Consider the following 27,291-nt stretch of genomic DNA (forward strand, 5'->3'; position numbering starts at 1 on the left):
TTCTTCTTCTTTTTTTTTTTTTGAAACATTTATTTTTATTGGAAAGGTGGATTTATAGAGAGAAGGAGAGACAGAGAGAAACATCTTCTTCTGTCTACTGTTTCACTTCCCAAGTGGATGCAATGGCCAGAGCTGAGCCAATCCGAAGCCAGGAGCTTCTTCTAGGTCTCCCACATGGGTATAAGGTCCCAAGGCTTTGGGCCATACTCTACTGCCTTCCCAAGCCACAAGCAGGGAGCTGGATGGGAAGTGGAGCTGCCAGGACCAGAACTGGCCCCCATATGGGATACCAGTGCATGCAATGCAAGGATTTTACCACTAGGCTATCACATTGGGACCGGAAGATCTTTCTGACTCTCTTTCTCAGTAAATCTGCCTTTCCAATAAGATACATAAATATTTTTTCAAAGATACATCCTCTTTTTAATAATTATTTTTATTTATTGTAAAGTCAGAGTTATGGGCAGAGGCAGAAATCTTCCATCCATTTGATTCACTGACTAGAAAGGCCCAGGGCTGGACCAGGCCAAAGCCAGGAGCCTGGAATTCTGTCCAGGTCTCCCACGTGGGAGGCAGGATCCGAGTGCTTGGGACACTTTGCTGCGCCTTCCCAGGCAGCATCGGCAGGGAGCTGGACTGGAAGCTGGGCAGCCAGGGCTAGAGGTAGAGTTTATCTGCGATGACATTTTGGCAGGCGGTTACTTAACTTGCAAAGCTGGCCTCTCCTTCTCCAGGTCTACGTCACAGGAGGCCTGAGCGCTTTCTTCTGCCAGCCCCTGGTGCCTCATGAGCTCAGAGCCTAGCCAGGTAGACTCAACATTTGCTAAAGGACTTAGGAAATGAAAGCCAGCCCACCATCCCAAGTGTATCATGAAAGAAAAGAATCACATTGATCAGTGGGTGGACATTTTTTTTTTATTGGAAAGGCGGAAACACAGAGAGGAGGAGAGACAGAGAGGAAGATCTTCCCCCCAAGTGAGCGCAACGGCTGGAGCTGAGCCAATACCCAGCCTCCCTGGTCTCCCACGCGGGTGCAGGGTCCCAAAGCTTTGGGCTGTCCTCGACTGCTTTCCCAGGCCACAAGCAGGGAGCTGGATGGGAAGTGGAGCTGCCGGGATTAGAACCAGCGCCCATATGGGATCCTGGCACGTGCAAGGTGAGGACTTTAACCACTACGCTATTGCGCTGGGCCCTGGGTGGCCAAAAGGGTTCCCTCCCCCTAGTTCCCTCCCCCCAGTCTGCAGGCTTGCCTGTTTGCTTAGAGCTGTGATCTCAGGGTTGGATGCTAGTCAGGGAGCTGGCCAATGGAGAGAAAAACCTGAGGCCAGAGCCTCGCCCACCTGTCAGGAAGTTTGTTCCTTGCACAGTGTGACAAACGGTCCTGTGAAAGCCACAACAAGCATACACAACGTTAGAGCATCTCGGGGGCTCATCGTCAAAACCCTGATGAAGAACCCTTGGTATCCGAATTCCAGCGCTCCCATTCTGCCAGGGTGGACACTGAGGCCCACAGTGGGCACGAAGCTTGCTCAAGGTCACTCTACGAGCTGGGAGCAGAAGAACCGCACGGTGGCCAGGGCTAGACAGAAGCCCGTTTCCACTATTTGCCAAATAGCGGGTTCTGACCAAGGGACAACGCCCACCTGGCTGTTTTCAGTTGGTGAGGGAGGAGGAGGAGGAAGAGGAGGAGGAGGAGGAAGGCGGACGGAGGGCGTGGCTTGCCCAGGCCCCGCCTCCGCCGCCGTGCTCAGGGGCGGGGCCTTCGTCCAACCTGCGCCGCTCCAACATGGCTCCGAGGCTGTGCAGCATCTCTGCGGCGGCGCGGCAGGTGCTGGGGGCCCCTGGACCTCGCCCCCGCAAGGTGCCGGCGGTGACCCCGGCGCGGTGAGAGGCGAGCGCGGCGGAGGCGCCCACGCCATGCGTGGTTGTAGGGTCCGGGGCGGCGAAGAAGGGGAGTCCTGGGGAGGCGGGGGTCTTAGGCTGGGGGGAGGGGCTGAGGTTTCTGATCTTGGAATTGAGGGGTTTGGAGGAGAGGCCAGGATCGAGGCTGGTGCAGGGGTCTGGGAAAGAAGAGAGGCGGTGAGAAGGGGGTGGGGGTGGGTGGGCAGGGTGCGGTGTATCTGGCTGGTGGCAACTAGAGAAAGGAAGATGGGGTTACACCGGAGGGGCAGATCCGGCCCTTGGAGAAGGGGTTAGAGGGCAGCGGACAGGCGTAAGGGCCCCTTCCCCAGGCCTGCTAGGTGAAACAGCTCCTCCCTCAGGAAGTTCTAGGCTGGTAGCGAGGGATCCCCAGGGAACCAGGGCCCCTACAAACCCCTTTGCTCTCCCACAGTTCAGCTGTACAAGTGGGGCAGAGGCCTGGGGCGCTTGGCACTTTTCTAAGGTCACAGCCTCCCACGGCTGTTGTGGCAGCAGTGGCACTGGCACCCAGTTCTTCCCCACCGTGCACTTTGCACCACAACGGGTGGCCTTCTGGGAGGGCCAGGCTGCCCCGGGCCATGTGCTGGGCCTGGTCTTTTGTTTGGGCCCTGCCTCGGGCTGCAGCAGAACTTGGCCTGCGGTTGGCCTGGCAGCCCCAGTTGGCCCCTCCTGTTCCCTCTGCTCTGGTTGCCCTTTCCTTCCCCCATCTTTGCACTTACGGCCTTGTACACCTGTGACCTAGGAGCTTGCCTGTTTGTCCCAATAGACTTATTGTCTCATGTTCCTGATTCCCTAGCCGGCCACCCCTACAGAGCTCAGCCAAGAATATGTGCCCCAGAAGTGAGGCACTTGTCTCCTCCTTCCAGCAGCCCAGGAATGACTGTGCCATGAGGTGTCGGAGCGCTGGGCGATGGGGGTTCTCGGGGTTGGACACGTGCCTTACGCCCCACCTGGATTGCCCAGAAAGTAGGGGAGAAAGTTGTCATCATGAAAAGAGCCTGGAGTTTTCCTGGCCCCAGCAAATCTAACTCAGCCTGTGTTAGTGGAATGACCTTGGAAAATCAGTTGACCTTTTGAAACCTCAGGTGCTTCCTGTGTAAATATATGTGAGAAAACAGTACCTTTCTCATAGAATTGTGGATAATTAACAAACTCAACTGTCTGGCACCTGGGGAACATTGAGCATTGGTGTTTGACTAGTTCTAAAGATTTATTTTATTTTTATTGGAAGGTTAGATACACAGAGAGGAGGAGAGACAGAGAGGAAGATCTTCTGAACGATAATTCACCCTTCAAGTGACCACAATGGCTGGTGCTGCGCCAATCTGAAGCCAGGAGCCAGCAATCTCCTCCAGGTCTCCCACGCAGGTGCAGGGTCCCAAGGCTTTGGGCCATCCTCAGCTGCTTTCCCAGGCCACAAGCAGGGAGCTGGCTGGGAAGGGAAGTGGAATATCCGGGATATGAAACTGGCACTTATATAGGATGCTAGAGCTTGTAGGTGGAAGATTAGCCCATAGAGCCACAGTTTTGGCCCCATGTCCTGTCTGTAAAAAAAATTATACACACTCACACACACATATTTTCTTTTCTTTTTTTTTAAAAGATTTATTTTATTTTTATTGGAAAGGTGGATATACAGAGAGGAGAGACAGAGAGGAAGATCTTCCGTCCGATGATTCACTCCCCAAGTGAGCGCAACGGCCGATGCTATGCTGATCCGAAGCCAGGAGCCTTTTCCGGGTCTCCCACATGGGTGCAGGGTCCCAAAGCTTTGGGCCGTCCTTGACTGCTTTCCTAGGCCACAAGCGGGGAGCTGGATGGGAAGAGGTGCCACCAGGATTAGAACCGTGCCCATATGGGATCCCAGGGGTGCAAGGTGAGGACCTTAACCACTGTGCCACCGCACCAGGCCCACACACACATATTTTCAAGGTTTATTTATTTAAAAGTCAGAGATTTTCTGTCTGCTATTTTATTCCCCAAATGCTCAAAGCAGGACAGAGCTGGGCCCGGCACAGTGGCCTAAGGGCTAAAGTCCTCGCCTTGAATGTGCCGGGATCCCATATGGGTGCCGGTTCTAATCCTGGTGGCCCCACTTCCCATCCAGCTCCCTGTTTGTGGCTTGGGAAAGCAGTCAAAGACAGTCCAAAGTTTCAGGTTCTTGCACCCACATGGGAGACCTGGAAGAGCTTTTGGCTTCAGATTGGTGCAGCACTGGCCGTTGCGGTCACTTGGGAAGTGAACCATCGGGCGGAAGATCTTCCTCTCTTTATATTTGACTTTTATATTTGACTGCTATGCTATAGTGCTTGTCCCCTAGGCTTAAGCACTAACCAGGTACTGTCCCCATAACTTCAGAGCCTGCTGCTTCCAACACACTTGGTAGACCTGCGTGAGTCACTGGGCCTCTGGGAGCCTCAGCGTCCCCCTCTGTGAAATGAGACTAGCCACCCGCTGCCTGGCATTTTTCCACACACGATGGTGTAAAGAGACGTGGATAAATGTCTCAGGTCCTCAGAATTGATTTCAGTCCCCCATGGCCAGGTCCACACTGGATCCATGAGCACACCCTCTTTTGCTGCACTTTGGGCCTGCTTTGGTTTGCCCCTGGGGCACCAGCAGCAGCCTGTCTGGTCTCTGAAACTCATGGGACAGGGACAGAGCCTGGGCTTTTGAAATCAGTTGCACACCTGGGTGGGAATCCTCTTGGCCGCTGAGTAATCAGCCTTGAAAAAGGCAGGGAATGTCTTTGAAGTTCATTGTTTTTTTCTTTAAGATTTATTTATTTTGGGGCCTGGTGTGGTGGCCTGGCAGCTAAAGTCCTCGCCTGTATGCCCCATGATCCCATATGGGCAAGGGTTCTAATCCTGGAAGCCCCGCTTTCCATCCAGCTCCCTGCTTGTGGCCTGGGAAAGCAGTCTGAGACATACCAAACCTTGGGAGCCTGCACCTGCTTGGGATACCCAGAAGACCCTCCTGGCTTTGGATTGACGCAGCTGTGGCTTTTGTGGTCACTTGGGGAATGAATCATTAGACGGAAGACCTTCCTCTCTGTCTCTCCTCGTCTTTGTATATCTGACTTTATATCTTAATAAGATTTATTTATTTTTACTTGAAGGGCAGGGTTATATATAGAGAAGGAGAGATAAGAGATCACCCATCCACTGGGATTATTCCCCAAATGGCCACAATAGCCAGAGCTGGGCTGGTCCAGAGCCAGGAGCCAGAAGCTTCTTCTAAGTGTCCTATGTGGGTGCAGGGTCATTCTCTGCTGCTTTCCCAGGTACAGTAGCAGGGAGCTGAATTGGAAGTGGGACAGCTAGGACATGAATCGGCACCCGTATGGTAAGATGCTGGCACTACAGGCTCAGGGTTACCTTGCTGTGCCTTGCACTGGACCCAAGCTTCGTTGTCCTTAAATGTGTGTCATGGGGATTAACCCATGTTGGAAGTCAACTGTTGTCAGCAACAACAGTTGTTATTAGTGTCACACCACTAGTCCTCTTGTTAATAGAACTTTAGTTCTTCTAGGGATCAGAAGTAAAATGAGAGCACCTTCCAAAAGTCCACCGATCCAAATAAGAAGAGTGTTTGAAATGTGCAGGGAGCCCGGTTTCCTGACAGCTAGGAGTCAAGATTCCCAGCGTTCCATCTTTCATGTTCTGGAGCAGTTTCATTTGGGGAGTCATCTGAGTGTTGTTCCCTCTCAGCAGTGCAAAAGATTTCATGTGCAGTAACTTCTGGAGAGAGATTGGAAGGTTCTCATTAGGGAAAATGCATGAAGTTCAAAGACAGAGCTCCCATCTGCTGGTTCAGCCCCTACATCCTTCCGAATGCTTTCAGTGGCTGGGACCGAGCCAGGGCCAAAGCCAGGAGCCAGGAACTCAGTGCAGGACTCGCACATGGGCAGCAGGAACCGAGTTATTTATCCACAGCTGCTGCCTCTGGGCTGTGCATTAGCGGGAAGCTGCAGTCACATGTCAAAGGTGGGTCCAGAACTCAGAAGTGGGACACAAATCATAACCACTGGCCCAAACACCTGCCCTTGGGACAAATATTTGTTAAGCTCTGGCTTACCTGTTATTACACAATGCAAGTCTCCAGAAGCATTCTCTTTTGTTAAGATTTATTTATTTTTATTGGAAAGGCAGATATGCAGAGAGAAGCTGATACAGAAAGATTTTCCATCTGCTGGTTCACTCCCTAAGCGGCTGCAATGGCCAGAGCTGATCTGATCTGAAGCCAGAAACCAGGAGCCAGGAGCTTCTGTGTCTCCCATGCAGGTGCAGGGTCCCAAGGCTCTGGGCTCTCCTCAACTGCTTTCCCAGGGCACAGGCAGGGAGCTGGATTTATTTAGATTTATTTATTTTATTGAAAAGGCAGATTTATAGAGAGAAGGAGAGACAGATCTTCCATCCATTGTTTCACTGCCCAAGTAGCCCCTGTGGCTGCTGCTGAGCTGACACAAAGCAAAAGCTAGGAGCCAGGAGTTTCTTCTGGGTCTCCACGCAGGTACAGGGCCCCAAGGCTTTGGGGTGTCCTCTGCTGCTTTCCCAGGCCACAAGCAGGGAGCTGGATGGGAAATGGAGCAGCTGGGATTAGAACCAGTGTCCATATGTGATCCTGGTGGATGCAAGACGATGACTTTAGCCACTAGGCTATCGTGCTGGGCCCCCTTAATTTACTTTGAATACCAATATATTTGGTACCTCTGAGACAATGTACTGAAATTACATGGGGGAAAAAAAAGTTGAAATTGGAACTGCTGTGGCACAGTCGTCCTCAGAGTTGAGCATCAGCAGAGTCCCCTGGTGACTTTGTGGAAGCCTCCATTGCCTGACCCACTCCCACAGTTTCCGCTGCAGATGCTCGGGATGGGGCCTGTGGCGTCCAGCAGGTCTCCAGGCCAAGTTGATGCTCTTACTCTGAGAGCCCCCGGGGGGGGGGGGGCGCGGGGGCGGGTGTGGGGAGGGATCCTGATTCCTTATTTGTTACTAAGGATTTATCTATTTCTTTGAAAGCATTTTGTTGGACCCAGCACTGTGGCCTAGAGGCTAAAGTCCTCACCTTGAGGAAGTCAGGGAGGAATAGAGGTAGATATTATCTGCACAGCTGCGTCTCTCCTTTGCCTCCAAGGTCCATCCTGTTGCCCCTGTTTGACCAATGAGGACAGTGAGATCAGAAGATTGAATTCCAGTTGGGTTTGTCCAGAGCCTGCTCATAAGCATTAATTGTGTTGCTGTTCTCGTGGGGGATGGGAGGGGCTCCCCGAGCCCTCTCTCCCTGCTTGGGGCTGCAGTTTGCCCTTTCTTGCCCTTCTCATCCTCCAGCTTTGGAGCACTCGGTTCTGTGCTAGCTACGCCGTATTCATTTTGGATCTCCCACATGGGTGACAGGGCCCAGGCACTTGGGCCATCTTCTGATGCTTTCCCAGGTGCACCAGCAGGGTGCTGGGTTGAAAGAGTGGCACCATAAGGAATGCCAGCATTGCAGGTGCCACTGTATGTAATGCCAGCCATCCCCCCGACTTATGACCCCTTAACTGCTGCACCCATTGCCTGCCCCTGAACTCTTGAATTTACTTGATTGCAGTTGCTGGCTTGTGTTTCAGACCCTGCCTTGGGATCTTAGAGAGCCCTTCTTGGATTTCACTTGTAGGAAAGAATTTTAGAGAGGGGCTGCTTTGTCCTGCTCACGTGGTGGGTTGGGAAACAAGTCAATCGCAGGACGACTTCAACAGCAGTGGAAAGAAATGGAAAATCCAATCTCCTCAGGCTTACCCTCTCCACTGCCCTGGCTTTCCACCAGGCTGGCTTCTGGGCAGATCCTGGTCGGCACCGACGTTAATAAATGACCCGCGGCTTTACTCTGGAGCAAAGGTCTTAGTTGACAAATACTAGGAGCCACTCTTCTCCCTGGTGTCACCAGGTGAGGCAGCTCCTGTCCAGTCAAACCAAAGGTCGGGGACACCAGTGCCTAGCCTGGGAAAGGGGGTTGGCTTTCAAGGAAGGAGCTCCGAATTGGTTGGTTGTTGTATTAGCACTGTTGTCTGATTGGCTGTGTGACCTCCCCTGTTTTATGTTGGAAAGTGCGGGCACTATAACTGTGAGATTATTGTGCAGTTCCAGTGGAATTGTTCAAGCAGGAGTTTAAAAACACAGGTCTCTGGCTCCTTGGAGGGATTCCTTTCTTGTTCATAAATTTCACAGATCACAGTATCCTTCTGTTCATAAGCATGAGAATTGGCCCTTTGCTAATGAAACAAATACCTATACAATAACTTAAAAGAGCCTTTGGTTTCAGAAATGCTTCAGTAAGGAACCAAGAAAAAGTTCACACCATCTCAGGTCCAGCGTGATAGCCTAGTGGCTAAAGTCCTCACCTTGCATATGCTGAGATCTCATATGGGTACCGTTTCGTGTCCCAGCTGCTTCACTTTCCCATCCAGCTCCCTGCTTGTGGCCTGGAAAAGCAGTTGAGGATGGCCCAAAATCTTGGGACCCTGCACCCGTGTGGGAGACCCGGAAGAAGCTCCTGGCTCCTGGCTTCGGATTGGCTCAACTTTGGCCCTTGCAGCCACTTGGGGAGTGAATCAGTGGACAGAAGATCTTCTCTGTCTCTCCTCCTCTGTTTATCTGACTTTCCAATAAAAAAAGTCTGTTAAAAATAATAATAAAATGGGCCAGGCGCAGTGGCGCAAGTGGTTAAAGGTCCTCGCCTTGCACGCCCGGGATCCCATATGGGCGCCGGTTCTAATCCCAGCAGCCCCGCTTCCCTTCCAGCTCCCCGCCTGTGGCCTGGGAAAGCAGTCGAGGACGGCCCAAAGCTTTGGGAACCTGCACCCTGTGGGAGACCCAGAAGAGGCTCCTGGCTTCGGATCGGCATAGTATCGGCCCGTTGCGCTCACTTGGGGAGTGAATCATCGGATGGAAGATCTTCCTCTCTGTATCTCCTCTCTGTATATCCGCCTTTCCAATGAAAAAATAATAAAAATAAATCTTTAAAAAATAATAATAATAATAATAACATATTAAAAAATGTTTATTTGAAAACCAAAACTGGAAAGAGAGAGAGTTATCTCCTGATAACTTCAATCTGGGGCTAGGCCAAGTCTAAGCAAGGGTCTAGGGGCATCTTCCAGGTCTCCCACGTGGGAGCAGAGGCCCAAACTCTGAGGTCATCATCCACTGCCTTCCCAGGCACAATAGCAGGGAGCTGTGTTGGGAGCAGAGCAGCCAGGACTCGAATTTGTACTCTGATGTGGGATGCCATTGTCCCAATTGACAACTTAATCCACTGTGCCACAAGGCAAACCTCGGCCTCCGGCTTCCTTAAAGACAAAGCTTGTTTGTTCTTGACCCTCCATGTATGGAGTTTGTTAGGGGGCTGACTTGCTTGGCTTCCTGAGGCCCTACAAAGATTCAAGAGGCACATTGGGTCCTTGCTATATAAGGGGGGGTCACATTTGCCTGGCTAGCTCTAGGGGTATCTCGGATTTGAGCTGCTAGATGATTCTGGGGCCTAGTTCCCAGAAAGATGGGGCTGCAGGGTGTCTGAGCAGAATGAGTCACGGGGGCTCCCACTGCCCACCTCCCTCAACGCGTCTGTCCTACAGTTTCTATTCCAAGGATGCTGAAGGCAGCTGGTTCCGCTCCCTCTTTGTTCACAAGGTGGATCCCCGGAAGGATGCCCACTCTACCCTGCTCTCCAAGAAAGAGACCAGTAACCTGTACAAGATCCAGTGTGAGTAGCTCCTGAGCTGCTCCAGCCCCAGCCTCTGGGACTTGCTGGGGAAGGGGGGGGGGGGTGTGGCAGCAGGGCAACCTTGGTGGCTCCAGCATGGAGAAGAATGGGGCTGGATTTTGCTGGGCAGTGCAGTCCTGTAAGCTCTGGCCTTAATGGACCCCCAGTTGTCCCCCCTACACTTCCAGCTGCACGCACACCTGCCCTGCCTCATCTTGTGCTATCTGTCTGTCTCTGCAGTTCACAATGTGAAGCCTGAGTGTCTGGATGCCTACAACAGTCTGACGTGAGCATCGGCCTCCACCTGCCCCACACCCTCGACCCTGCTGTCCCAGGGCCAGGCCCCCTCTTGGGTTGGGGTTGGTGCATCCCGGCACATCTTGGGTTGGAGTGCTGAGCTGGACCCCTCCTGTGGGGGTCGGTGTGAGCCCTACCCCTTTTCTGTACCCCTCTCTCAGGGAAGCTGTGCTGCCCAAGCTACACCTGGATGAGGATTACCCCTGCTCACTCGTGGGCAACTGGAACACGTGGTATGGGGAGCAGGACCAGGCAGGTGAGACCCACCCCCTGATTCCCCATAACTGCAGCCCATCCAGCGTTCCACACGTCACACTGTCCTCCATGGCAGCACCTGGGAGGGGGGCTCTCCCTACATGAACACCTCGTCTCTTCACCCCACTACCCACCGTGGCTCCCTCTGTCCTCAGTCCTGTCTCGCTGTAGTCTCCAGCCTCATCTTGCCACATTTGCCTTGTCTACTACTTTCCCACCCAAGGCTTCCTTCAGTTCCCCAGTGGACTCTTGGGCTCTCTCTTGCAAGTCATATATTTTCTTTTTCCTCCCTTGCCTACTTTTTTTTTAAAACATTTATTTATTTGTATTGCAAAGTCAGATATACAGAGAGGAGGAGAGACAGATATACAGAGAGGAAGATCTTCTGTCTGATGATTCACTCCCCAAAGCCAGGATCCTGGAGCTTCTTTTGGGTCTCCCACACAGGTGCAAGGTCCCAAGGCTTTGGGCCGTCCTTGACTGCTTTCCCAGGCCACAAGCAGGGAGCTGGATGGGAAGTGGGGTTGCCGGGGATTAGAACTGGTGCTCATATGGGATCCAGGCACGTTCAAGGCGAGGACCTTAACCGCTATGCTCTTGTGCTGGGCCCTCCGTTGCCTACTTTACCTGGCTCTTTTGTGAAGTCTTTTGTTTTACATGGATCTCGGAGACCTCCCCAGGTTTCCTCTGCTTAAGCTGACTCAGACACCTCCCCTAGCTCTATAGCCCCTGAGTCCGTGGCCTCTTTACTACCCCTGATTTTTCCTTTCTGTAGCTCTCTGGCCACTCTCTGTGTAAGTGGCGAGTTCTGGGACCACTGAATTCCCAGAGTGAAGCACATGCATGTGGAATAAGCTGGCTGCCTATAGCTCTCCAGGAGCACCCCCAGAATGTTCCTTCCAACTCCTGCATAACCCCCCAAAGTTGGTACCTGTGCTAGGATCCTTACACAAATTAGCCCCTTTCAGGGGTCCTTGGCATTTAGACATGCACTATCTAAAGTAGCCACTAACCACATGTAGATATTTAAATTTACATTGAGAGGTTTGGGCATTTGGTCTAGTGGTTAAGCTGCCCCTTGGGGCACCTGTATCCTGTATTGGAATGCCTAGGTTTGTTTTTGCTTTTCAAGATTTGTTTGTTTATTTGAAAAGTAGAGTTACCGGTAAAAGAAGAAACAAAGAGAGAGAGAGATTCAGAGAGATATCAAGATTGTCCATCCAGTGGCTCACTTCCCAAACATCCACAATGGCCAAAGCTGGACTAGGCCAAAGTCAGGAGCCTGAAACTCTGTCTGGGTCTTCCACGTGGGTGGCAGAGGCTCACGTACTCAGGCCCTCCTCCACTGCTTTCTCAGGTGTGCTGGACTGGAAGCAGAGTGGCACCTGGCTTTGAGTCCTGGTTCTGTTTTAAGTGTTAACTTCCTGCTCTTGTACACTTTGAGGGCAGCTGGTGATAGCTCCAATAGTTGGGTCCTTGTCACACAGGGAATCTTGTTTCGAAGTGAGGTCACCTACTCGGGTTCTGGGTGAGCATGCATTTTGAAGGGATGCTGTGGATCCCTCAAATAGAACTCTATTCTAGTGAACAGAAAATATGGGTTTTAAAAGTCTAACTATGGAGATAAGTAAGCATCTCTCTCACCTGAAGTTCCCCGGGCCCCAGTTCTCTGCCATAGGGTCATCTGTCACAGTACCTTGGACCTCCTCCTGGAGACAAGGTGCAGGTTGACATTTTGGGAAATGTTCTCCTGTTTCCTAAGGTTACATGGTGGCATACCTGAGCTGCTCTTTTGTCCTTTGGTACTTTTGTTTTCTTTCTTTTTTTAAGATGTATTTATTTTTGTTGGAAAGTTAGGTATACAGAGAGGAGAAGAGGCAGAGAAGAAGATCTTCCATCTCATGATTCACTTCCCAAGCAGCCGCAACGGCTGGAGCTGAGCTGATCCAAACTCAGAAGCCAGGAGCCTTTTCTGGGTCTCCCATGTGGATGCAGGGTCCCAAGGCCTTGGCCTGTCCTCGACTGCTTTACCATGCCATAGGCAGGAAGCTGGATGGCAGGGACACTGGGATACAAACAGCTGCCCACATGGGTTCCCGGTGTGTGAAAGGCAAAGACTTTAACTGCTAGGCCTGGTTCTTTTGTTTTCAATTCACTGTCTTAGAATAATACTCCAGGCCAGCACAATGGCACTGCATGCCAATCCTCTTCCTGTTAGCACTGGCATCCCATTTGGGTGCTGGTTCATGGTCCTGGCTGCTCTACTTTTCTTTTCTTTTTTTTTTTTTTTTGATTTATTTATGTTTATTACAAAGTCAGATATACAGACAGGAGGAGAGACAGAGAGGAAGATCTTCCATCCGATGATTCACTCCCCAAGTGACCACAAAGGCAGTATTTCATCGATCCGAAGCCAGGATCCAGGAACCTCTTCCTGGTCTCCCATATAGGTGCAGAGTCCCAAGGCTTTGGGCTGTCCTCGACTGCTTTCCCAGGTCACAAGCAGGGAGCTGGATTGGAAGTGGAGCTGCTGGGATTAGAACCGGCGCCCATATGGTATCCCAGCATGCTCAAGGCGAGGACTTTAGCCACTAGGCCACGCCGCCGGGCCCCCCCCCCTTTTTTTTTTAAAGAGATTTATTTATTTTTATTGGAAAGGCAGATCTAAGAAAGACAGAAAGAAAGATCTTTGACCTGCTGGTTCACTCCCCAAAGGGCTGCAATGGCCAGAAATGGCTGCTTCACTTTTCATCTAGCTCCGTGCTTATGGCCTGAGAAAGCAGCAGAGAATGGTCCAGGTCCTGAAGCCCCTACACCTATATGGGACACCAAGAAGAAGCTCCTGGTTTCTGGCTTCAGATCAGCTCAGCTCTGGCCATTGAAATCTTCTGTGGAGTAAACCAGCAGATGGAAGATCTCTCTCTCCTCTCTCTGTAAAATCTGCCTTTCAAATAAAAATAAATTAAAGGAAGAAGCAGAAGAATGCTCCATTGCAGGAACAGCCCTCTTGCCCAGCCTGCCTCACAAGGCTGCTGTCCCTGGGGTCCAGGACCCTCCCCAGTCCCCGAAACCACATCTTTCTGGATAAGGAAGGTTGGGTAGGTGCATTGTTCTCCTTTTCAATGTGAGGACACTGAGGCCTGGAGGGTTCCTAGGCTGCCTGGCAGAGCCGGATGGAGCTCAAACCCAGGGCTCTGGGAGTTTGTGTTAGGAGTCCTCTCTACCCCAGCTCTGTCCCCTGTCAAGTGATGTTAAAGAATCTTGATGCTGTAGGGAAGCAGGCTAAGGAATCCCCTACTCCCACCACTACACGCATGCTTAGCTTTGGGGTCAGTGGGGCAGGGTACCTGCAGCCCCCTGATCATACCCTGTCCCCCACCCCCACAACAGTGCACCTATGGCGATTCTCAGGCGGCTACCCAGCCCTCATGGACTGCATGAACAAGCTCAAGAACAACAAGGTAAGGGCAGCATCCCCTCACAAGTCTGTCTGGATCCTGGAGCATCTCCACCATCCCAGGAGACACATGGCTGCGTGGAGGATGCTGCCCAGCCGTTGTGCTCACACTGCCCTGCCGGTAGGAGTACCTGGAGTTCCGGAAGGAGCGGAGCCAGATGCTGCTGTCCAGGAGGAACCAACTGCTCTTGGAGTTCAGCTTCTGGAATGAGCCACTGCCCAGAGCAGGCCCCAACATCTATGAGCTGCGGACCTACAAACTCAAGGTGCCTTCCCTCTCAAGAGATGCTCCCACCTGCCCCGCTGCAGTGTTGAGTCACAGGTCCCCCGAGATGGAGCCCGGCACCTTAACTTAGGGCATCCGGCCTTTCTCCCCTTGGGACCCATGCACTGTGTGTACACACAAGTACACACAAGTACACACAAGCCTACCAGTTGTGAGGCTGAGTCCCTGAATGAGACCGCGTGGTCCTTCGAGTCTCCCGGCCCTGCCCCACTGTGACGCCAGGAATGCAAGGTGGGAGCTCATTCCCATCTTCCCTCTGCTTCTCTTCCAGCCAGGAACCATGATTGAGTGGGGGAACAACTGGTGAGTGACAGCACTGGGTTGGAGGCGGGGGACTCTGCTCACTTGCTCCTGCCAAGGCCATCCTTTTTCCCAGGGACCCCAGCCTCTCCTCTCTCTCCCTCATGGATCCAGAAGTGTCTACCCAGGGGGTGGGTCAAACACATTGGGCTGGCCTTCCCAAGGGCAGGCGAGATTGGCACCTCAGTGCCAATCTCACCTCTGTAGCAGGTTGATATTTCAGTTGATGATTTTATAATATTATAAACAAATGTCCCTTGGCAGAGAAAGGTTGCACACTCCTGCGCTCCAGGCTAGCGAGGCCTGTCCTGACAGAGCACCTGCTTGTGATCACACCCTCCCCCTACCACTACCCTGTTGAACCCTATTGACCTCTGAAGGCTGTGAGCCCCACCTGCACCCTTCCAAGGAATGGGCCTGTGTGCACCTGTGAGGGCCCAGCCTCTGCCACACACTCTGTCTCCCCTCTCCAGGGCTCGGGCCATCAAGTACCGGCAGGAGAACCAGGAGGCAGTGGGTGGCTTCTTCTCACAAATTGGAGAGCTCTACGTCGTACACCATCTGTGGGGTAGGACTGGGAACCTTTTAGGAGCAGGTCCAAGGGAGGCCTGGGATGCAGGGCAGGGTAGGGCGCAATGGAAAGAGGGCTCTGTGTTGGTGGGGGAAGGGACCAGATCTTCTGTGCTCAAGGAACGAGCCAGGGTCTTTCCCACAGCCTATAAAGACCTGCAGTCCCGTGAAGAGACTCGGAACGCCGCCTGGAGGAAGAGGGGCTGGGACCAGAATGTTTATTATACGGGTGAGTACTTCCTCTGTGAGTCGGGGCTGTGGGAGACGCCTAGGAGATCATCTGCTGGGAGGGTTTCTCTGAGGATGGAATCCTTCCCACTGAGGGGCTGAGGCCTCACTTGTTTACTTCCAGTGATGGGAAACTCACTTTTAAGACAATGAGTGAGTGGGTTGCCTTGCTGTGTAAGCACTGGTTAAGTGCCCCGTGGGATGCTAGCACAGCCCTAAGGCTCTGGGCATAGCTTTGTACCTTGCTATTTGCTCACCTGTACGAGGGCAATAGCCAGAGCGCCTCCCTCAGGCGGCTCCAGAGAAGGCTTCATTGACTATTCAAAAATATCTCAAGGTGTTGGCCATTTTGCTACAACAGCCCCTGTGGACCTTCTGTGGTCAGTAGGTGCTGGCTGAACCCTCACTGTGTTGTGTGGTTTTCAATATTTTTTGGAGGGTATGGGGGACCGAAATAAACTTATCTTTTTTTTTTTAAACTTATCTTTTAATTCAACTTTGATTTCCATACTTTTACCAGTATTCATGGATGCTACTGCTATTTTCTTGATATTGTACTTTAGATCCCTTTAGTTTGTTCTTAATCTAGTTTTTCTGTAGCCATAACTATGAAGTTTTTGTTGTTGTGGGTTTTTTTTTTAAAGATTTATTTATGTATTTATTATTTGAAAGGCAGATTTACAGACAGATCTTCCCTCTGTTGGTTCACTACTCACATGGCTGCAATGGCTAGAGCTGAGCCATTCCGACGCCAGGAGCCTCTTCCAGGTCTCCCACATGAGTGCAGGGACCCAAGTACTTGAACCATCCTCTGCTGCTTTCCCAAAACCATAAGCAGGGGGTTGGATCAGAAGTGGAGCAGTGAGAGCTAGAACCAGCAATATTATGATGGGATGCTGGTGTTTATAAGGCAAAAGATTAGCCAGTCAAACCGCTGTGCAGGTCATGTGATTTTTTTTTTTTTTTTGCTTTGCTATTTATTCTCAATCACCACCTGAATCCTGCCATATCCCATAACTTGGGAGCCCTGGTGCTCTCCATGGACCCTCCCAGAAGGGCCCCTTCCTCGTCAAAGGCCAGTCTCTGCATGCCTGTGGTAGTGACCGGCCACCCTTGGCGCCTCCCTGACCTCTGTCTCTCCTCGCTCTCTCTGCAGTCCCCTTGGTGCGGCACATGGAATCTCGAATCATGATCCCCTTGAAGATCTCGCCTCTCCAGTGACTGAAGCCTCTGATTCCTACCCCTTCTCCCTCAGGGCTGCCCAGGGCAGAGGGTCTCTTGGGCCTTCCAGCTTTTTTTTTTTTTTTCTCTTGGATCTGGGAGGACCCTGAGGGGGTTATATTAGTTGGGCTCATGGGGAGCTAAAGGTTGATGGGGTCCTGACGACTCCGGCACTGTCTACCCAGAGCCTTTCCCACCTAGCTCCTCCCCTGCCACCCCGAAGTAGTTTGAGATGTCTCTGAAGAACAGTTCATGTCATGGGTTCACACATTTCTTCCCACAATTCCTTTTCTCAAGGCTTGTGTCAGTCTCCAGTGGTTATCTCAGATGCCCTTGGTTTAGCTTAGTTTACACAACTATACCATACCCGCAGCACTTCCCTGGTCTCTACTTTGGGCCATGCACTTCCGGGACAATCTGAGCCAAATTCCTCCTGCTGTGGAAAAGGCTGAAACTGCCAAAACCCCTCAAATCAGAGCACCCAGAGGGGCAGGGGCAATGGCACAAGGGGACAGGAGGCAGTCCCAGAAGCCACAACTTCAGAATTCAGTCCTTGAGTGTGAACCGCAGGATGAGGAAGATAGAAAGTGAGAGAAGACCACTTGGGGAGGGGTTGCTAACTACTAGAAAGATGGGGAGAGGGACTCATCCATTTCTTCCCATGTCACGGCTTGAAAACTCAAATTTGCCATTCCCTGTCCTTTATCAGCCCTCCGTCCTCCCGGCAGGCACAAGTACAGGCCAGGGCCTCCTGTCCCCTCCACCTGTGCTCCTGTGCCCCACGTGACATTCTGTTAGCCCAGCCCTTATTTTTACATGGAGGTTAGTGAGTAGAGTTGGGTAAAGAATTCTGGGACCTTCCTCAGTGACCCCCCGCACCATACCTCATGATCCTCCCCTTTCCCCAAAATTACTGATTCTGCCTCCTTTCCAGAAAAACAAGTCGTGGGGGATGTTGATGGAACCAATTAAATATTTACTAGAAGTTCTAGTGTCCTTTTTCTTCCTCTGCAAGAAGCTTTAGCGGATGCCTCAGGCAGGCAGGGTAGCGCAGAGCTGGCCAGTGGGAGTTCTCTCTCACAGGGCATTGTGCTGCCAACCCAGGCTCAGGAAGACATCTCACCTCCCGTCAGCCCCAAGGGAAAGGGGTGGGAAGGTGTGGTCCACCAGACAACCAAGACTTTGACAACTTCTAGTTGTTGTTGTTGGTTTTTTTTTTTTTAAAGATGATTTTTATTGGAAAGGCAGATATACAGAGATGAGGACAGAGAGGAAGACCTTCTGATGGTTCACTCCCCAAGCGGCCACAATGGTCAGAGCTGAACCAATCCGAAGCCAGGAGCTTCTTCTGGGTCTCCCACAAGGGTGCAGGGTCCCAAGGCTTTGGGCCAAGCTCGACTGCTTTCCCAGGCCACAAGCAGGGAATTGGATGGGAAATGGGGCTGCCGGAATTAGAACTGGCGCTCATATGGGATCCTGGTACATTCAAGACTTTAACTGCTAGGCTATCGCCCCGGGCCCAGGTATTTCTAGTTTTAGATGAGGATTTAAACGCCAGAATTCCTGGGCTCTGGGTGCATAGTCCACACCATACTGCATCAGAGCTGTGACCCTGTCCAATCGGGCTTAAAATGGACAAACCAGTCAGGCACAAACAGGTTCGCCCCACCTGTTTCCACTGTTGTGGCAAGTTATGGGGATTATACTTGGTGGTTAAAAAGCCAAGTAACAGAATCAAATTTACTACAGTCCATGCTGAGGCGTTACCCAGCTCTCGTGTTAACCGCAGCAGGTGGCACAGTAAGTACCCCTAGTTTGTGAGGCACTGTTGCAGGCGGTTGGGAAGGTGAGGGAGATAAACGAGTCCTGTTCCTTGCTGTCTCAGCACCCCTGTATGAAACCAGGGTAAGGTTACGTGGCCACCACCTCACTCGTTCATCCCGCAAAAGCCACCTCCACGACAACCCTCCCACCCATCCCGCGCTCTGGGGTTTCACTTCCGGCCTCCGCGCCAGGCTTCCGGCAGGCCGCTCCTCCCCTCACTGCGCTTCTCTATGGTGCGTCGGTCGTGGCGTCATCGGGGCGCCGGAAGTGGCTCGTCGTGCGGGAGAGGTTGGCGAAGGTGTTCGGTGAGGAGTGGACTGCGTTGGTGACCTGGGCCGCGGGGCGGGGCGGGGCCGAGCGTTGATGGGCTGCGATGTGGGATGGCCGGACGCTGCCCTAGGGTTGGGGTCCCTCGCGGCTCCCCTCACCTTTCCGTGCTCTCGGCTGCGGGTACTTTGCCGGGCTCAATGGGGCTCTTTTTTCCGCGGTGTCGCCCTCGGGTTCTGCTTGGTAGCGGTTCGAACACGTTGGGCGTTCGGAGCCCATTGATGATGGTGCGGGTGCTGGTGCTAAGTGCTTCTTCTGCCAGGCACCCCACTGAGCATTTTTTTTTTTTGAGGGGTGGGGAGTTCTTTTTAAAAATTGTTTACTATGAAAGGCGAGTCGCGCGGTGGAGGGGGTCAGATCAACATTCTTCTACCTGTCACTTAACTTCCCAAATGCCCACAGCAGCTGGGGCTGGGCCTGCGCGGGTGGCAAGTACCAAATTATAGTTACATCTGCTTCCTTCCACGTTCCCATCAGCAGGACCTTTGTCGTAGCAGGGGACTGCAGGGAATGCACGTGTTGCTGGCTGTGCATATGTATATGTGTATGTGTGTATTTAAGATTTATTTATTTTTATTTGAAAGATAGTTGCACAGAGAGAGAGAGAGAGAGATCTTCCATCCGCTGGCTCACTGTTCCCAGACTCAGGCCAATCCAAAGCCAGGAGCCGAAAGCTTTCTCTAGGTCTCCCCCACACAGCTGCAGGAGCCTGAGGACTTGGGGCATCTTTCTCAGCTTTTCCATTAACAGGAAGCTGGATGGAAAGTAGAGCAACTGGCGCTCAAACTGGTGTGCATGTGGGCTGCTGGTGTCATGGGCCAGAGACATAGCCTGCTATGCCGTGGTGCCACCTGTTCAAGCTGCATTGTAACCACTGTACCACCTTGATTCTTTTTAACTTAAATTTACTTTGAGAAAGATGGTTTCTCTTGGCAATGAATGGAAAACCATTTTCCCTTTTCTTATGCACGTTGCAGTGAGGAGAATTACGATAATTAAAGTAGTGAGAACAGGTCCTGGTTGGCACGCTCTGTCCAGATTTCATTGAGTAAGGGTCTGAGGCTGTCCTTTAAAGGAATATTAAAAGTCCATAGATGTTAAGGACATATGAGGAGACAGATGCCCTCTTTGAAACAGACAGAAGTTTCATAGAAGAATTGATAAGGGATGAACTCTGTATAAGGCATTCTGTGTTGTTATTTAAACTTTATTAGAAGAGGAGAGAGCGAGCAGGAGAGAAGTTTTCTGTCCTCTGGTTTACTCCCTAAATGGCCACAAGAGCCAGGGCAGGTATCGGTCAAAACCAGGAGTCCAGAGCTCCATCTGAGTCTCCCACCTGGGTCATAGGGGTTCTGACCCTTGGGCTGTCCTCCACTTTGCAGGGACTCAAACCAGAGCTCCACTCTGCTCTGAGTTGCTGGCATTGCAGGCTGGCGGTTTTGTTTACTGTGCCACAGTTGGCAACCCCTAGGTGTTCAGCATTGTTTAAGGTCCTTCACGCACCTTTTAGAGCCCTGATCTCAGATGCTTTTTATTATTTTTTTCCGAGTTTTTTTTCCCTTTGCTTCAGCTCCCCAAAAATGTTGATTTGAAAGGTACAAAGATAGACGAAAGACAGAGAAACTTTTGCATCTACTGGTTCATTCTCCAAATGGCCCAAAACAGATGGATCTAACCAGAAACCAGAATCTCCATCTGGGTCTCCCATGTAAGCAGCAGGAACCTCGCTTGGTAGGGCCATCACCAGATGACGTCTTCCACCTTCCCAGTGGAACGCCTCACGTGGTCCTGCTGACGCCAGCTCCTGATGTAGGGACCGTTGTTCTCTCATCGATTCTGGGCAAAAGAGAAATGACTTATTCCAAGACTGAGTCATAATATTCCAACTCTGATGTTACCATGACAACACCGTTAGCTCCCTCAGTGACAGTGCCAGTCAACCCTGGACACTGATGATGACCAGAACAGGTGGAGACTCCTGAGTCTCAGGAAACGGAACTTGAGATCTTTATACATTTTAAGAGCAAATATTTATGACATTGCCAGCTGAGACGCTGGCACGACTAGAAGGCATGTGAGTCTAGTTGTCAACAGCCCCGATGGACCCAGGTTTTAGCCCACTAGCCCTGCAGCTCTAGCTGAGTCATTTCCCTTTTGGAGCTTCCCTTTTCTTGTCTGTAGGACACAGGTGGTAGTTCTCATCTGAGAAGTTGGGAAAATCAAATGACAGCTCCCCTGTAAAGTGCTGAGACCAAGGCCTCACCACACTGATGTCGGTCAGGAGTGGGACAGCTATGTGCCAGATGAAGGAGTTGCTAATGTCTGAAATACTTTGCCAGCTGCATGGAAAGAGAGCCGAGTTCACCCCCGAGTTGGGAAGAGGAGGTTAGAGAGAGAGAGAGAAGTCCTCTGAGAATATCCCAGATATCCCTAGAAGGACCTCGGGGAGCACTAGGTGAGCCTTTCTCAGGAGATGAGAAGGGAGAGATCAGTACTAGGTCATGTGGCTTGTTTGGGGGCCAGGTTGTTGTGTACAGTGGCAGCCAGGCGTCAAGGTTGGTAGGACAAAAGGTGTCCTAAGAAAGGGAGGGCAAGAAATGCCGCTGGGAAAGCGGGCTGGTGTCAAACCAGGAGTGTCTGTGCAGAGCCAATCAATGTGGACATTGATGCATTACGAAGAGCCAGAAAAGGTTTTGAAATAGGAGAGGCATTACGAGACAAAGAGAAGGAATTCCATCTGCTGGTACACTCCCTAAATAGACTCAATGGCCAGAGCTGAGCTGATCTGAAGTCAGGCGACATGACTTTTTTCTAAGTCTCCCACATGGTGCAGCCCCAAGGCTTTGGGCCATCCTCCTCCTGTTTCCCTCACCATCAGCAGGGAGCTAGATCAAAAGCAGAGCAATCAGGACTTGAACTGGTGCCTTAAGGGATGCTGGCGCTTGTAAGCAGAGGATTATCGTGCAGCACCACTGTGCTGGCCCCTGGTGATTGGTTTTTATTAAAAGAAAAATGTAGACAGCATTGCTGGGCAGAGCAGTCACCTTTGTCTTGGGGAGGAAAGCAGAGGGCCGTGGTTAGGGTGTTGAGATGCATTGTGCTGGGTGAACGGCTGATTGCAGGATGCTTCTGCGGCAGTTGTGAGCAGGAGCGCATGGCAATGGAGAAGGGAGAGGTTGGAGGTGATGCTAAGGTCAGGGGGAAGTGGAGCAGACGGATGCCCTTTGGACAGGCTCAAGGGTGACTTCAGAGAATTAAGGTGATCCCTTAGAGCCTGCTTGAGTTAGGCTTGTCTGTCAGGGGCCACAGCATTGGGTTTGATCCCAGGATTCTGACTCCAGGAAAAAAAGAAATAATGCAAAAATGTTCTCCTCTCAGCAGCTTTCTGCAATCTTCTCCTGACCTCGAGGAACAGCCATGTCATCAGAATCAAGTAAAAAGCGGAAGCCCAAAGTCATCCGGAGTGAGGGTGCCCCCACCGAAGGAAAGCGGAACCGATCCGACACCGAGCAGGTAAGGCCAGCCAGGCTTTCTGTGGTGCTAAGAAGTGACAGCCTATGGTGAACACTTCACCTGAGGGCATGTCCATGCAACAACATTCTGGTGCCTTCCACTTGCCCAGTGACAGAAGTTGCCATGGCCTCACAGAACCTGAACCAGCAACCTGAGAACCAGGCAGCTTCTGTTCGATACTGTGAGGGGCTGCACAGTCAGTGCTGTTGGTCAGAGGAAAGTAGGCCCTCTACAGCATGGCCTGGCGCTGCCTGCGTATTGCATGCCTGGGGAAGCTGTGTGCCACGGGGAGCCTTTCCTATGACTGCCAGGGCAGGTTCTACTCTCCCTCTTGATTGTTTCTATGTCCTGTTAAGCTAACCTATAACTTAGCTGTTTTGATGGTTTGGGTTGCTTGTTTTGAAAAATTAACATAAGGCCTCAGTGTGATAGCGTAGTGGTTAAAGTCCTCACCTTGAATGCGCTGGGATCCCATATGGTCACCAGTTCTAATCCTGGCTGACCTGCTTCCCATCCAGCTCCCTTGTGACCTGGGAAAGCAGTCGAGGATGGCCCAAAGCCTTGGGGCCCTTCACCCGTGTGGGAGACCCAGAAGAAGCTCCTGGTTCCTGGCTTCGGATTGGCTCAGCTTTAGCCATTGAGGCCGCTTGGGGAGTGAACCATCGGATGGAAGATCTTCCTCTCTGTCTCCCCTCCTCTCTGTGTATCTGACTTGGCAACAAAAATAAATAAATCTTAAAAAAAAAAAAAGCTAACATAAGAAAACATACCAACTTGAATTTACTGATTTTAGTGTTAACAAAAAGAAAAAGATTTCATTGTACCTGTTTGAGAGGCAGAATGATAGAGAAGCATATCACATCTGCTGCTTCACTCCCCAAATGGCTGCAAAGGCCAAGGCCAAAGTCAGGGCCCTGGAATTATGTTTGTATTGGAGGTGGTAGGGTCCCTACCAGCTTCTCAGTGTAGGTGGTAGGGTCCCAGGTATAGGGCCATCCTCTGCTGCTTTCCCAGCTGCAGGGAGCCGGATCCATAGTGGAGCACCTGGGACTTGAATGGAAGCTCTGAGAAGAGACACTGCTGTTAACAGGTGGTGACTTGACTTGTTCGGCAACAATACCAAACTCCCCCTCTCCTCCCAGCTTGAATTTTAATAAAGAAATGATACCTTCCTCCAATTTAGGAAACTAAGATTAATGAGCTTATTTTGGGGTGGGGGTGGTGGGCAATTGATTATGATTCTTCTGTAATCTAATAATGTGTCCTGTTTGGTGCAAGGGCCAAGAGACCAATTATATTTTAATCTCTGGTAAGGCTTGAATACACCAATTAAATGTCCATCCACTGGAATTCGATAAAGTGAGTTCTGGTTCATCGCTATAGAGCTCTATCTATCTTTATAAATCTTTTTAAAAAAGCATGTATTTCTTTGTCATCAGAAAGATTTCTATTTTGAAAAGAAGGAAAGGGCCCAGTGCAATAGCATAGCAGTTAAGGTCCTTACCCTGAGCATGCCGAGATCCCATATGGGTGCCAGTTCTGATCCTGGCGGCCCTGCTTCCCATCCAGCTCCCTGCCTGTGGCCTGGGAATGCAGTCAAGGACGGCACCTCACCCCCCACCCCCCCCCCCAAAAAAAAAAAAAAAAAGAAAATTGCTTCAAGGAACAGACCCCTCAAAGACCTGCTCTGGGGCTTCCCTATTCTTGTGCAAGGAGCCATCTCAGCCAGTGACCCTGGTCCCCACCCCTCCCCCTTCTCCTCTCGTACGTGTACACACACACACACACACACACACCTGCAACCTGTCTCCTTGCCTCCACAGGAAGGGAAATATTACAGCGAGGAGGCGGAGGTGGACCTGCGGGACCCTGGCAGAGACTACGAGCTGTACAAGTACACATGTCAGGAGCTGCAGAGGCTCATGGCCGAGATCCAGGACCTGAAGAGCCGGGGTGGCAAGGAGGCGGTGAGCAGTGAGACTGGGCAGCCGTGGGGCTGGCGGTTCTGCAAGGGCGCTGCGCCTCCCAAGGCCCTTGCTGATCTTGTTCTTCTGTCCTGGATACAGTGCGATAGTGGAGCCTTGGGCTGCTGAGACCTGGCTGATACTTTCCTCACCACCCCTTTACTGATTATAGCAAAGAAGTGAATAGGATAACTTAATCACTTATCTAGTTATATTTGTTTCGTGCCATTTTGCAAGGTCCTGAGAACTAATGACACGTGTAGAGTCTCTTGATTTGGTAATGTTGGACAAATGATCAATATTAAGTGAACAACTCAGGATTTAATGCAGAAGATCAGATGGATACATTTTTTTCTTTGTTTATAATTCTTAACTTTAAAAAACATATTGTTTACGTAGTTGAGAGTGTGTACACCATGTGGGCCTCTGATTAGGGTGGGGAGGGTCAGGTGTGGAGGAAGGTGGGTGGGACACATGGTTCAGTTTTTTCCTCTCTTGCATGGGAGCAGAGGGAAGGGGCTGCCACTTGCTGTCACACTGTGCCAGCGTCCAAGGATGAGGAATGCTTATTTGATACCTTAGAGACTCTGATAAAGGGAAAGAGTATTACTCGAGTAGTTTTAATAGTTTTGAGAAGTTACTGGTTTCGTTACTTCAGGGTTCAGAAAATCTTCCCAAGGTTTATTGGTTGACAAAGTCCATGTTAGTGCCTCCACAGACCCAGGAACATGCTACAAAGCTTGGCCAGCAGAAGTGTCCAACCTGTTCTGCTTTCCATGCTGTGATGAGGCAATCAGCATTCCTTGCTGGCCTAAGTGAACTGTCTGTCATGTCCACCATATGCATCTGGACATGCTGTCCACTGCACAAGCATCAGCAGCTGAAGAGACCTAAGACTGAATCACACATTTTGTGACTTTCTTGGGTAGCAGGGGTCTGAGTCCAGTGGTCTAGTTGGGGAGTCCCCCAAGTAAACTTGTGACCTCAGACTTGACTCTTGTGTGTGCCATTTGGTGCAGAGTCAGATTTATTCTGTCACCTGCACCAACCAATGCACATATTGATGCATGCAACTGCCTGGTCAGTTTCATCCCAACCCTGTATTTCAAATGAACTGATGGGTGTTGTGGCCCAGCCCAGCCAACCCACTGCAGACATGGTCCTCACGCGTACCAGCATGGCACTGCCTTGTCCAGCCTGGACTGTCCCTAGCCCTGATTCTCATTGGGAGGTATAGCCCAGCAGGAGAGTGCCCAGTACTCCCAGCCCTGGACCCTGTACATGACTCATACTCAGTCATGGCACTTGGCAGCTGGTGCTACAACCTCGCTGGGCTAACTCACACCCATTCTGGCAGAAGTCCCCCAAGTTCCCTTTCCAGGCTTCTTCCCAGCCTCAGGTCTTGAGCATGCCAGCAGGTGCTGTGACCCAGCCTGATATTACAATCCCCCAGTCTCAGCATTCAACAATAAGTGCTACAAACTGTCTTAGCCCGGCGTGCCAGCTCTGGCCAGCTGGAACACCAGCTCTCATGTGAACTGGCCAGTGCTGCAGTCCAGCTTGACCTGGCGTGTACCCACCCTGCCTGGCATGTACTAGTTTGTATTCTTATTCGTGCCAGAGTATGTTGTAGATGGCCCAGCCTGGTTCATCTCCAGATCTGGCTTATGTATGTGCAGTAGGTATTTCAGTTCATCCTGACCTGACCTGCTCCCAGCCTCAGCTCTTCTGCTTACTGGCAAGAGCTTAGCCTACCAGGGAAGTTACCCAGGTTTCTCTGACAAGCCCACTTACGTCCCTGGATCTTATATGTGCCAGTGGGTGTTGTAGACTTGTCTGATACAGCCAGCCCCTAGTCCTGGCACTAACTGGCAGGTACCACAGCCTAGTAGCCTAGTCCGACTGGCCTATACCCATTCTGGTTCTAACCAGTGAGTGATACAGCCTAGCCCAGCCTGGCCCACTCTCAAACCTGGGTCTTACTTGACCCATTGGATGTTGTGGCCTAGGCTAACCCATTCTGGCTCTCACAAGTACCTGCAGTTGCTGGAGCCTAACCCAGTGTGGCCAGCCCGCATGCATGCCAGTGGGTACTCAGCCTTGCCCAACCTGGTTCACCTACAGTCCCAGCTCTCATACTCACCAGTGGGAACTGCGAGTGAGTCCCCAGGGTTCCCCTGCCAGGCCCATTTCCAGCTCTGAGTCTTGTGCTTTGACCTAGCCTAGCATGGCCTGCCTGCAGTCTCAGCTCTAACTCGCAAGTGTTGCAGCCTAGCCCAGCTGGGAGCAGCCCACACCCTGTCTTGATTATTGTGCATGCCAGTAGGTACTGCAGTTTGACCCAGCCTGGCCAGTCTCCAGACCTGACCCACACAATTGCTGACAAATGCTATAGACTTGCCTGGACTGGCCTAGTCCCAACCCCAGCTCTTGTGCTCCCCAGCAGAGGTTGCAGCCTAGTGGGGGAGTTCCCCAAGTTCCTCTACCAGGTGTGCTCCCAACCCTGGATCTATCTCATGATTGCTGGTGGGTGCATAGCCCTGCTTGGCATGATCTGCCCTTAGTCCTAGCCTTTGCATGTGCCAGCAGGTGCTGCAGCCTTGCCCAGCCCTAGCTCCCACAAATGTAAAATGGGTTCCTGTGAAGTGAGTTCTATAGTCCAGCTTAACTCAGACTGTCACCAACCCCGGCTCTCTGCACAAACCAGCTGGTGCTGCAGTCCCACAGAACTGAGTCCACAACAACCTTACAGAATCTGCTTCCAGATTCTATTGTCTTGTGTTCTATGGGGTGCCTGATGTGCCTCCTGCCCCCCGGCCCTGAAGCTCGCAGACCGGTACTAGAGCCTAGCCCAACCAGTCATGCCCTTCAGCCCCAGCTTTCACATGTGCTGGTGAGTGGCAGTTGATGCTATCTAACCCAGCCATAACTTCCATGTGGCTGGGTCCCTTGGCCTGACCTAGACATGCCCTCTGATTTCCCCCCTCTAAACCACTCTGTTTCAGTTTCTTCACCTACTTGCAAGTGCAGTGGTCCAGTGTGTGGAACACCCCAAAAGTCATCCTGTCCTGTCAAACATACCCTGTGTTGCTCCCACTTCAGTCTGTCACCATTTCCCTTTCCCCCAGCAATCTGGCATTCCTCCACCTGGTGGCCAGGTGGCATGTCCTGGCCTGGCATTCCCCACCTTCTCCACATATCATCAAAAAAAAGAGAGAGAGAGAGAGAATAAGCTCTTACACTGGCATGCTGATATAGTTAACATAAGTTTGGCATTAACCAGGCCCAGAATGCCTACCAGCAATTGGTTGATTTTTTTCCCCAGCAGTGTAACACTTGCCCTTAGATACAGGGCAACCTAAACAGTTGCCTATATCTGGGGTAGA

General features: G+C 51.4%; 2 protein-coding genes across 5 annotated transcripts in view; both read left to right on the forward strand.

The window, feature by feature from the left end:
* The first annotated feature begins 1,766 nt into the window (after positions 1-1,766).
* NIPSNAP1 (nipsnap homolog 1) lies at positions 1,767-17,256 on the forward strand. 2 transcript variants are annotated; one of them, XM_041003800.1, is made up of 10 exons: positions 1,767-1,884; positions 9,536-9,663; positions 9,904-9,949; positions 10,122-10,216; positions 13,606-13,676; positions 13,798-13,938; positions 14,230-14,261; positions 14,732-14,826; positions 14,974-15,057; positions 16,213-17,256. In XM_041003800.1, the coding sequence occupies exons 1-10, from the start codon at positions 1,787-1,789 to the stop codon at positions 16,275-16,277; spliced, it is 855 nt and encodes a 284-aa protein (XP_040859734.1). In that variant the 5' UTR covers positions 1,767-1,786; the 3' UTR covers positions 16,278-17,256. The 2 variants fall into 2 exon arrangements, with proteins under 2 accessions (XP_040859734.1, XP_040859735.1); XM_041003801.1 differs by having other exon boundaries at positions 1,782-1,824.
* A 1,106-nt stretch (positions 17,257-18,362) lies between these two features.
* Positions 18,363-27,291, forward strand: part of THOC5 (THO complex 5) — a 38,537-nt gene continuing 29,608 nt past the window's right edge. For 2 of the 3 annotated variants that reach the window (XM_041003653.1, XM_041003655.1), the window contains exons 1-3: positions 18,363-18,406; positions 21,810-21,941; positions 23,765-23,908. In XM_041003653.1, the coding sequence (XP_040859587.1) occupies positions 21,846-21,941; positions 23,765-23,908 (240 nt within the window). In that variant the 5' untranslated portion in view covers positions 18,363-18,406; positions 21,810-21,845. Of the gene's footprint in view, positions 18,407-21,806; positions 21,942-23,764; positions 23,909-27,291 lie in introns of all 3 variants that reach the window. The other variant, XM_041003654.1, reaches the window with a different exon arrangement.

Source organism: Ochotona curzoniae, unplaced genomic scaffold (assembly GCF_017591425.1).
Source record: "Ochotona curzoniae isolate NIBS_2020 unplaced genomic scaffold, NIBS_Ocur_1.0 scaffold_274, whole genome shotgun sequence".
NCBI classification, from domain to species: domain Eukaryota; kingdom Metazoa; phylum Chordata; class Mammalia; order Lagomorpha; family Ochotonidae; genus Ochotona; species Ochotona curzoniae.

Bases quoted from the DNA above. Each gene is read 5' to 3' on its own strand.
- NIPSNAP1 (XM_041003800.1), top strand. From the start codon at position 1,787: ATGGCTCCGAGGCTGTGCAGCATCTCTGCGGCGGCGCGGCAGGTGCTG. The intron at 9,950-10,121 runs GTGAGCATCGGC...CCCCTCTCTCAG, and splicing joins GATGCCTACAACAGTCTGAC to GGAAGCTGTGCTGCCCAAGC. The intron at 10,217-13,605 runs GTGAGACCCACC...CCCCCACAACAG, and splicing joins TGGGGAGCAGGACCAGGCAG to TGCACCTATGGCGATTCTCA.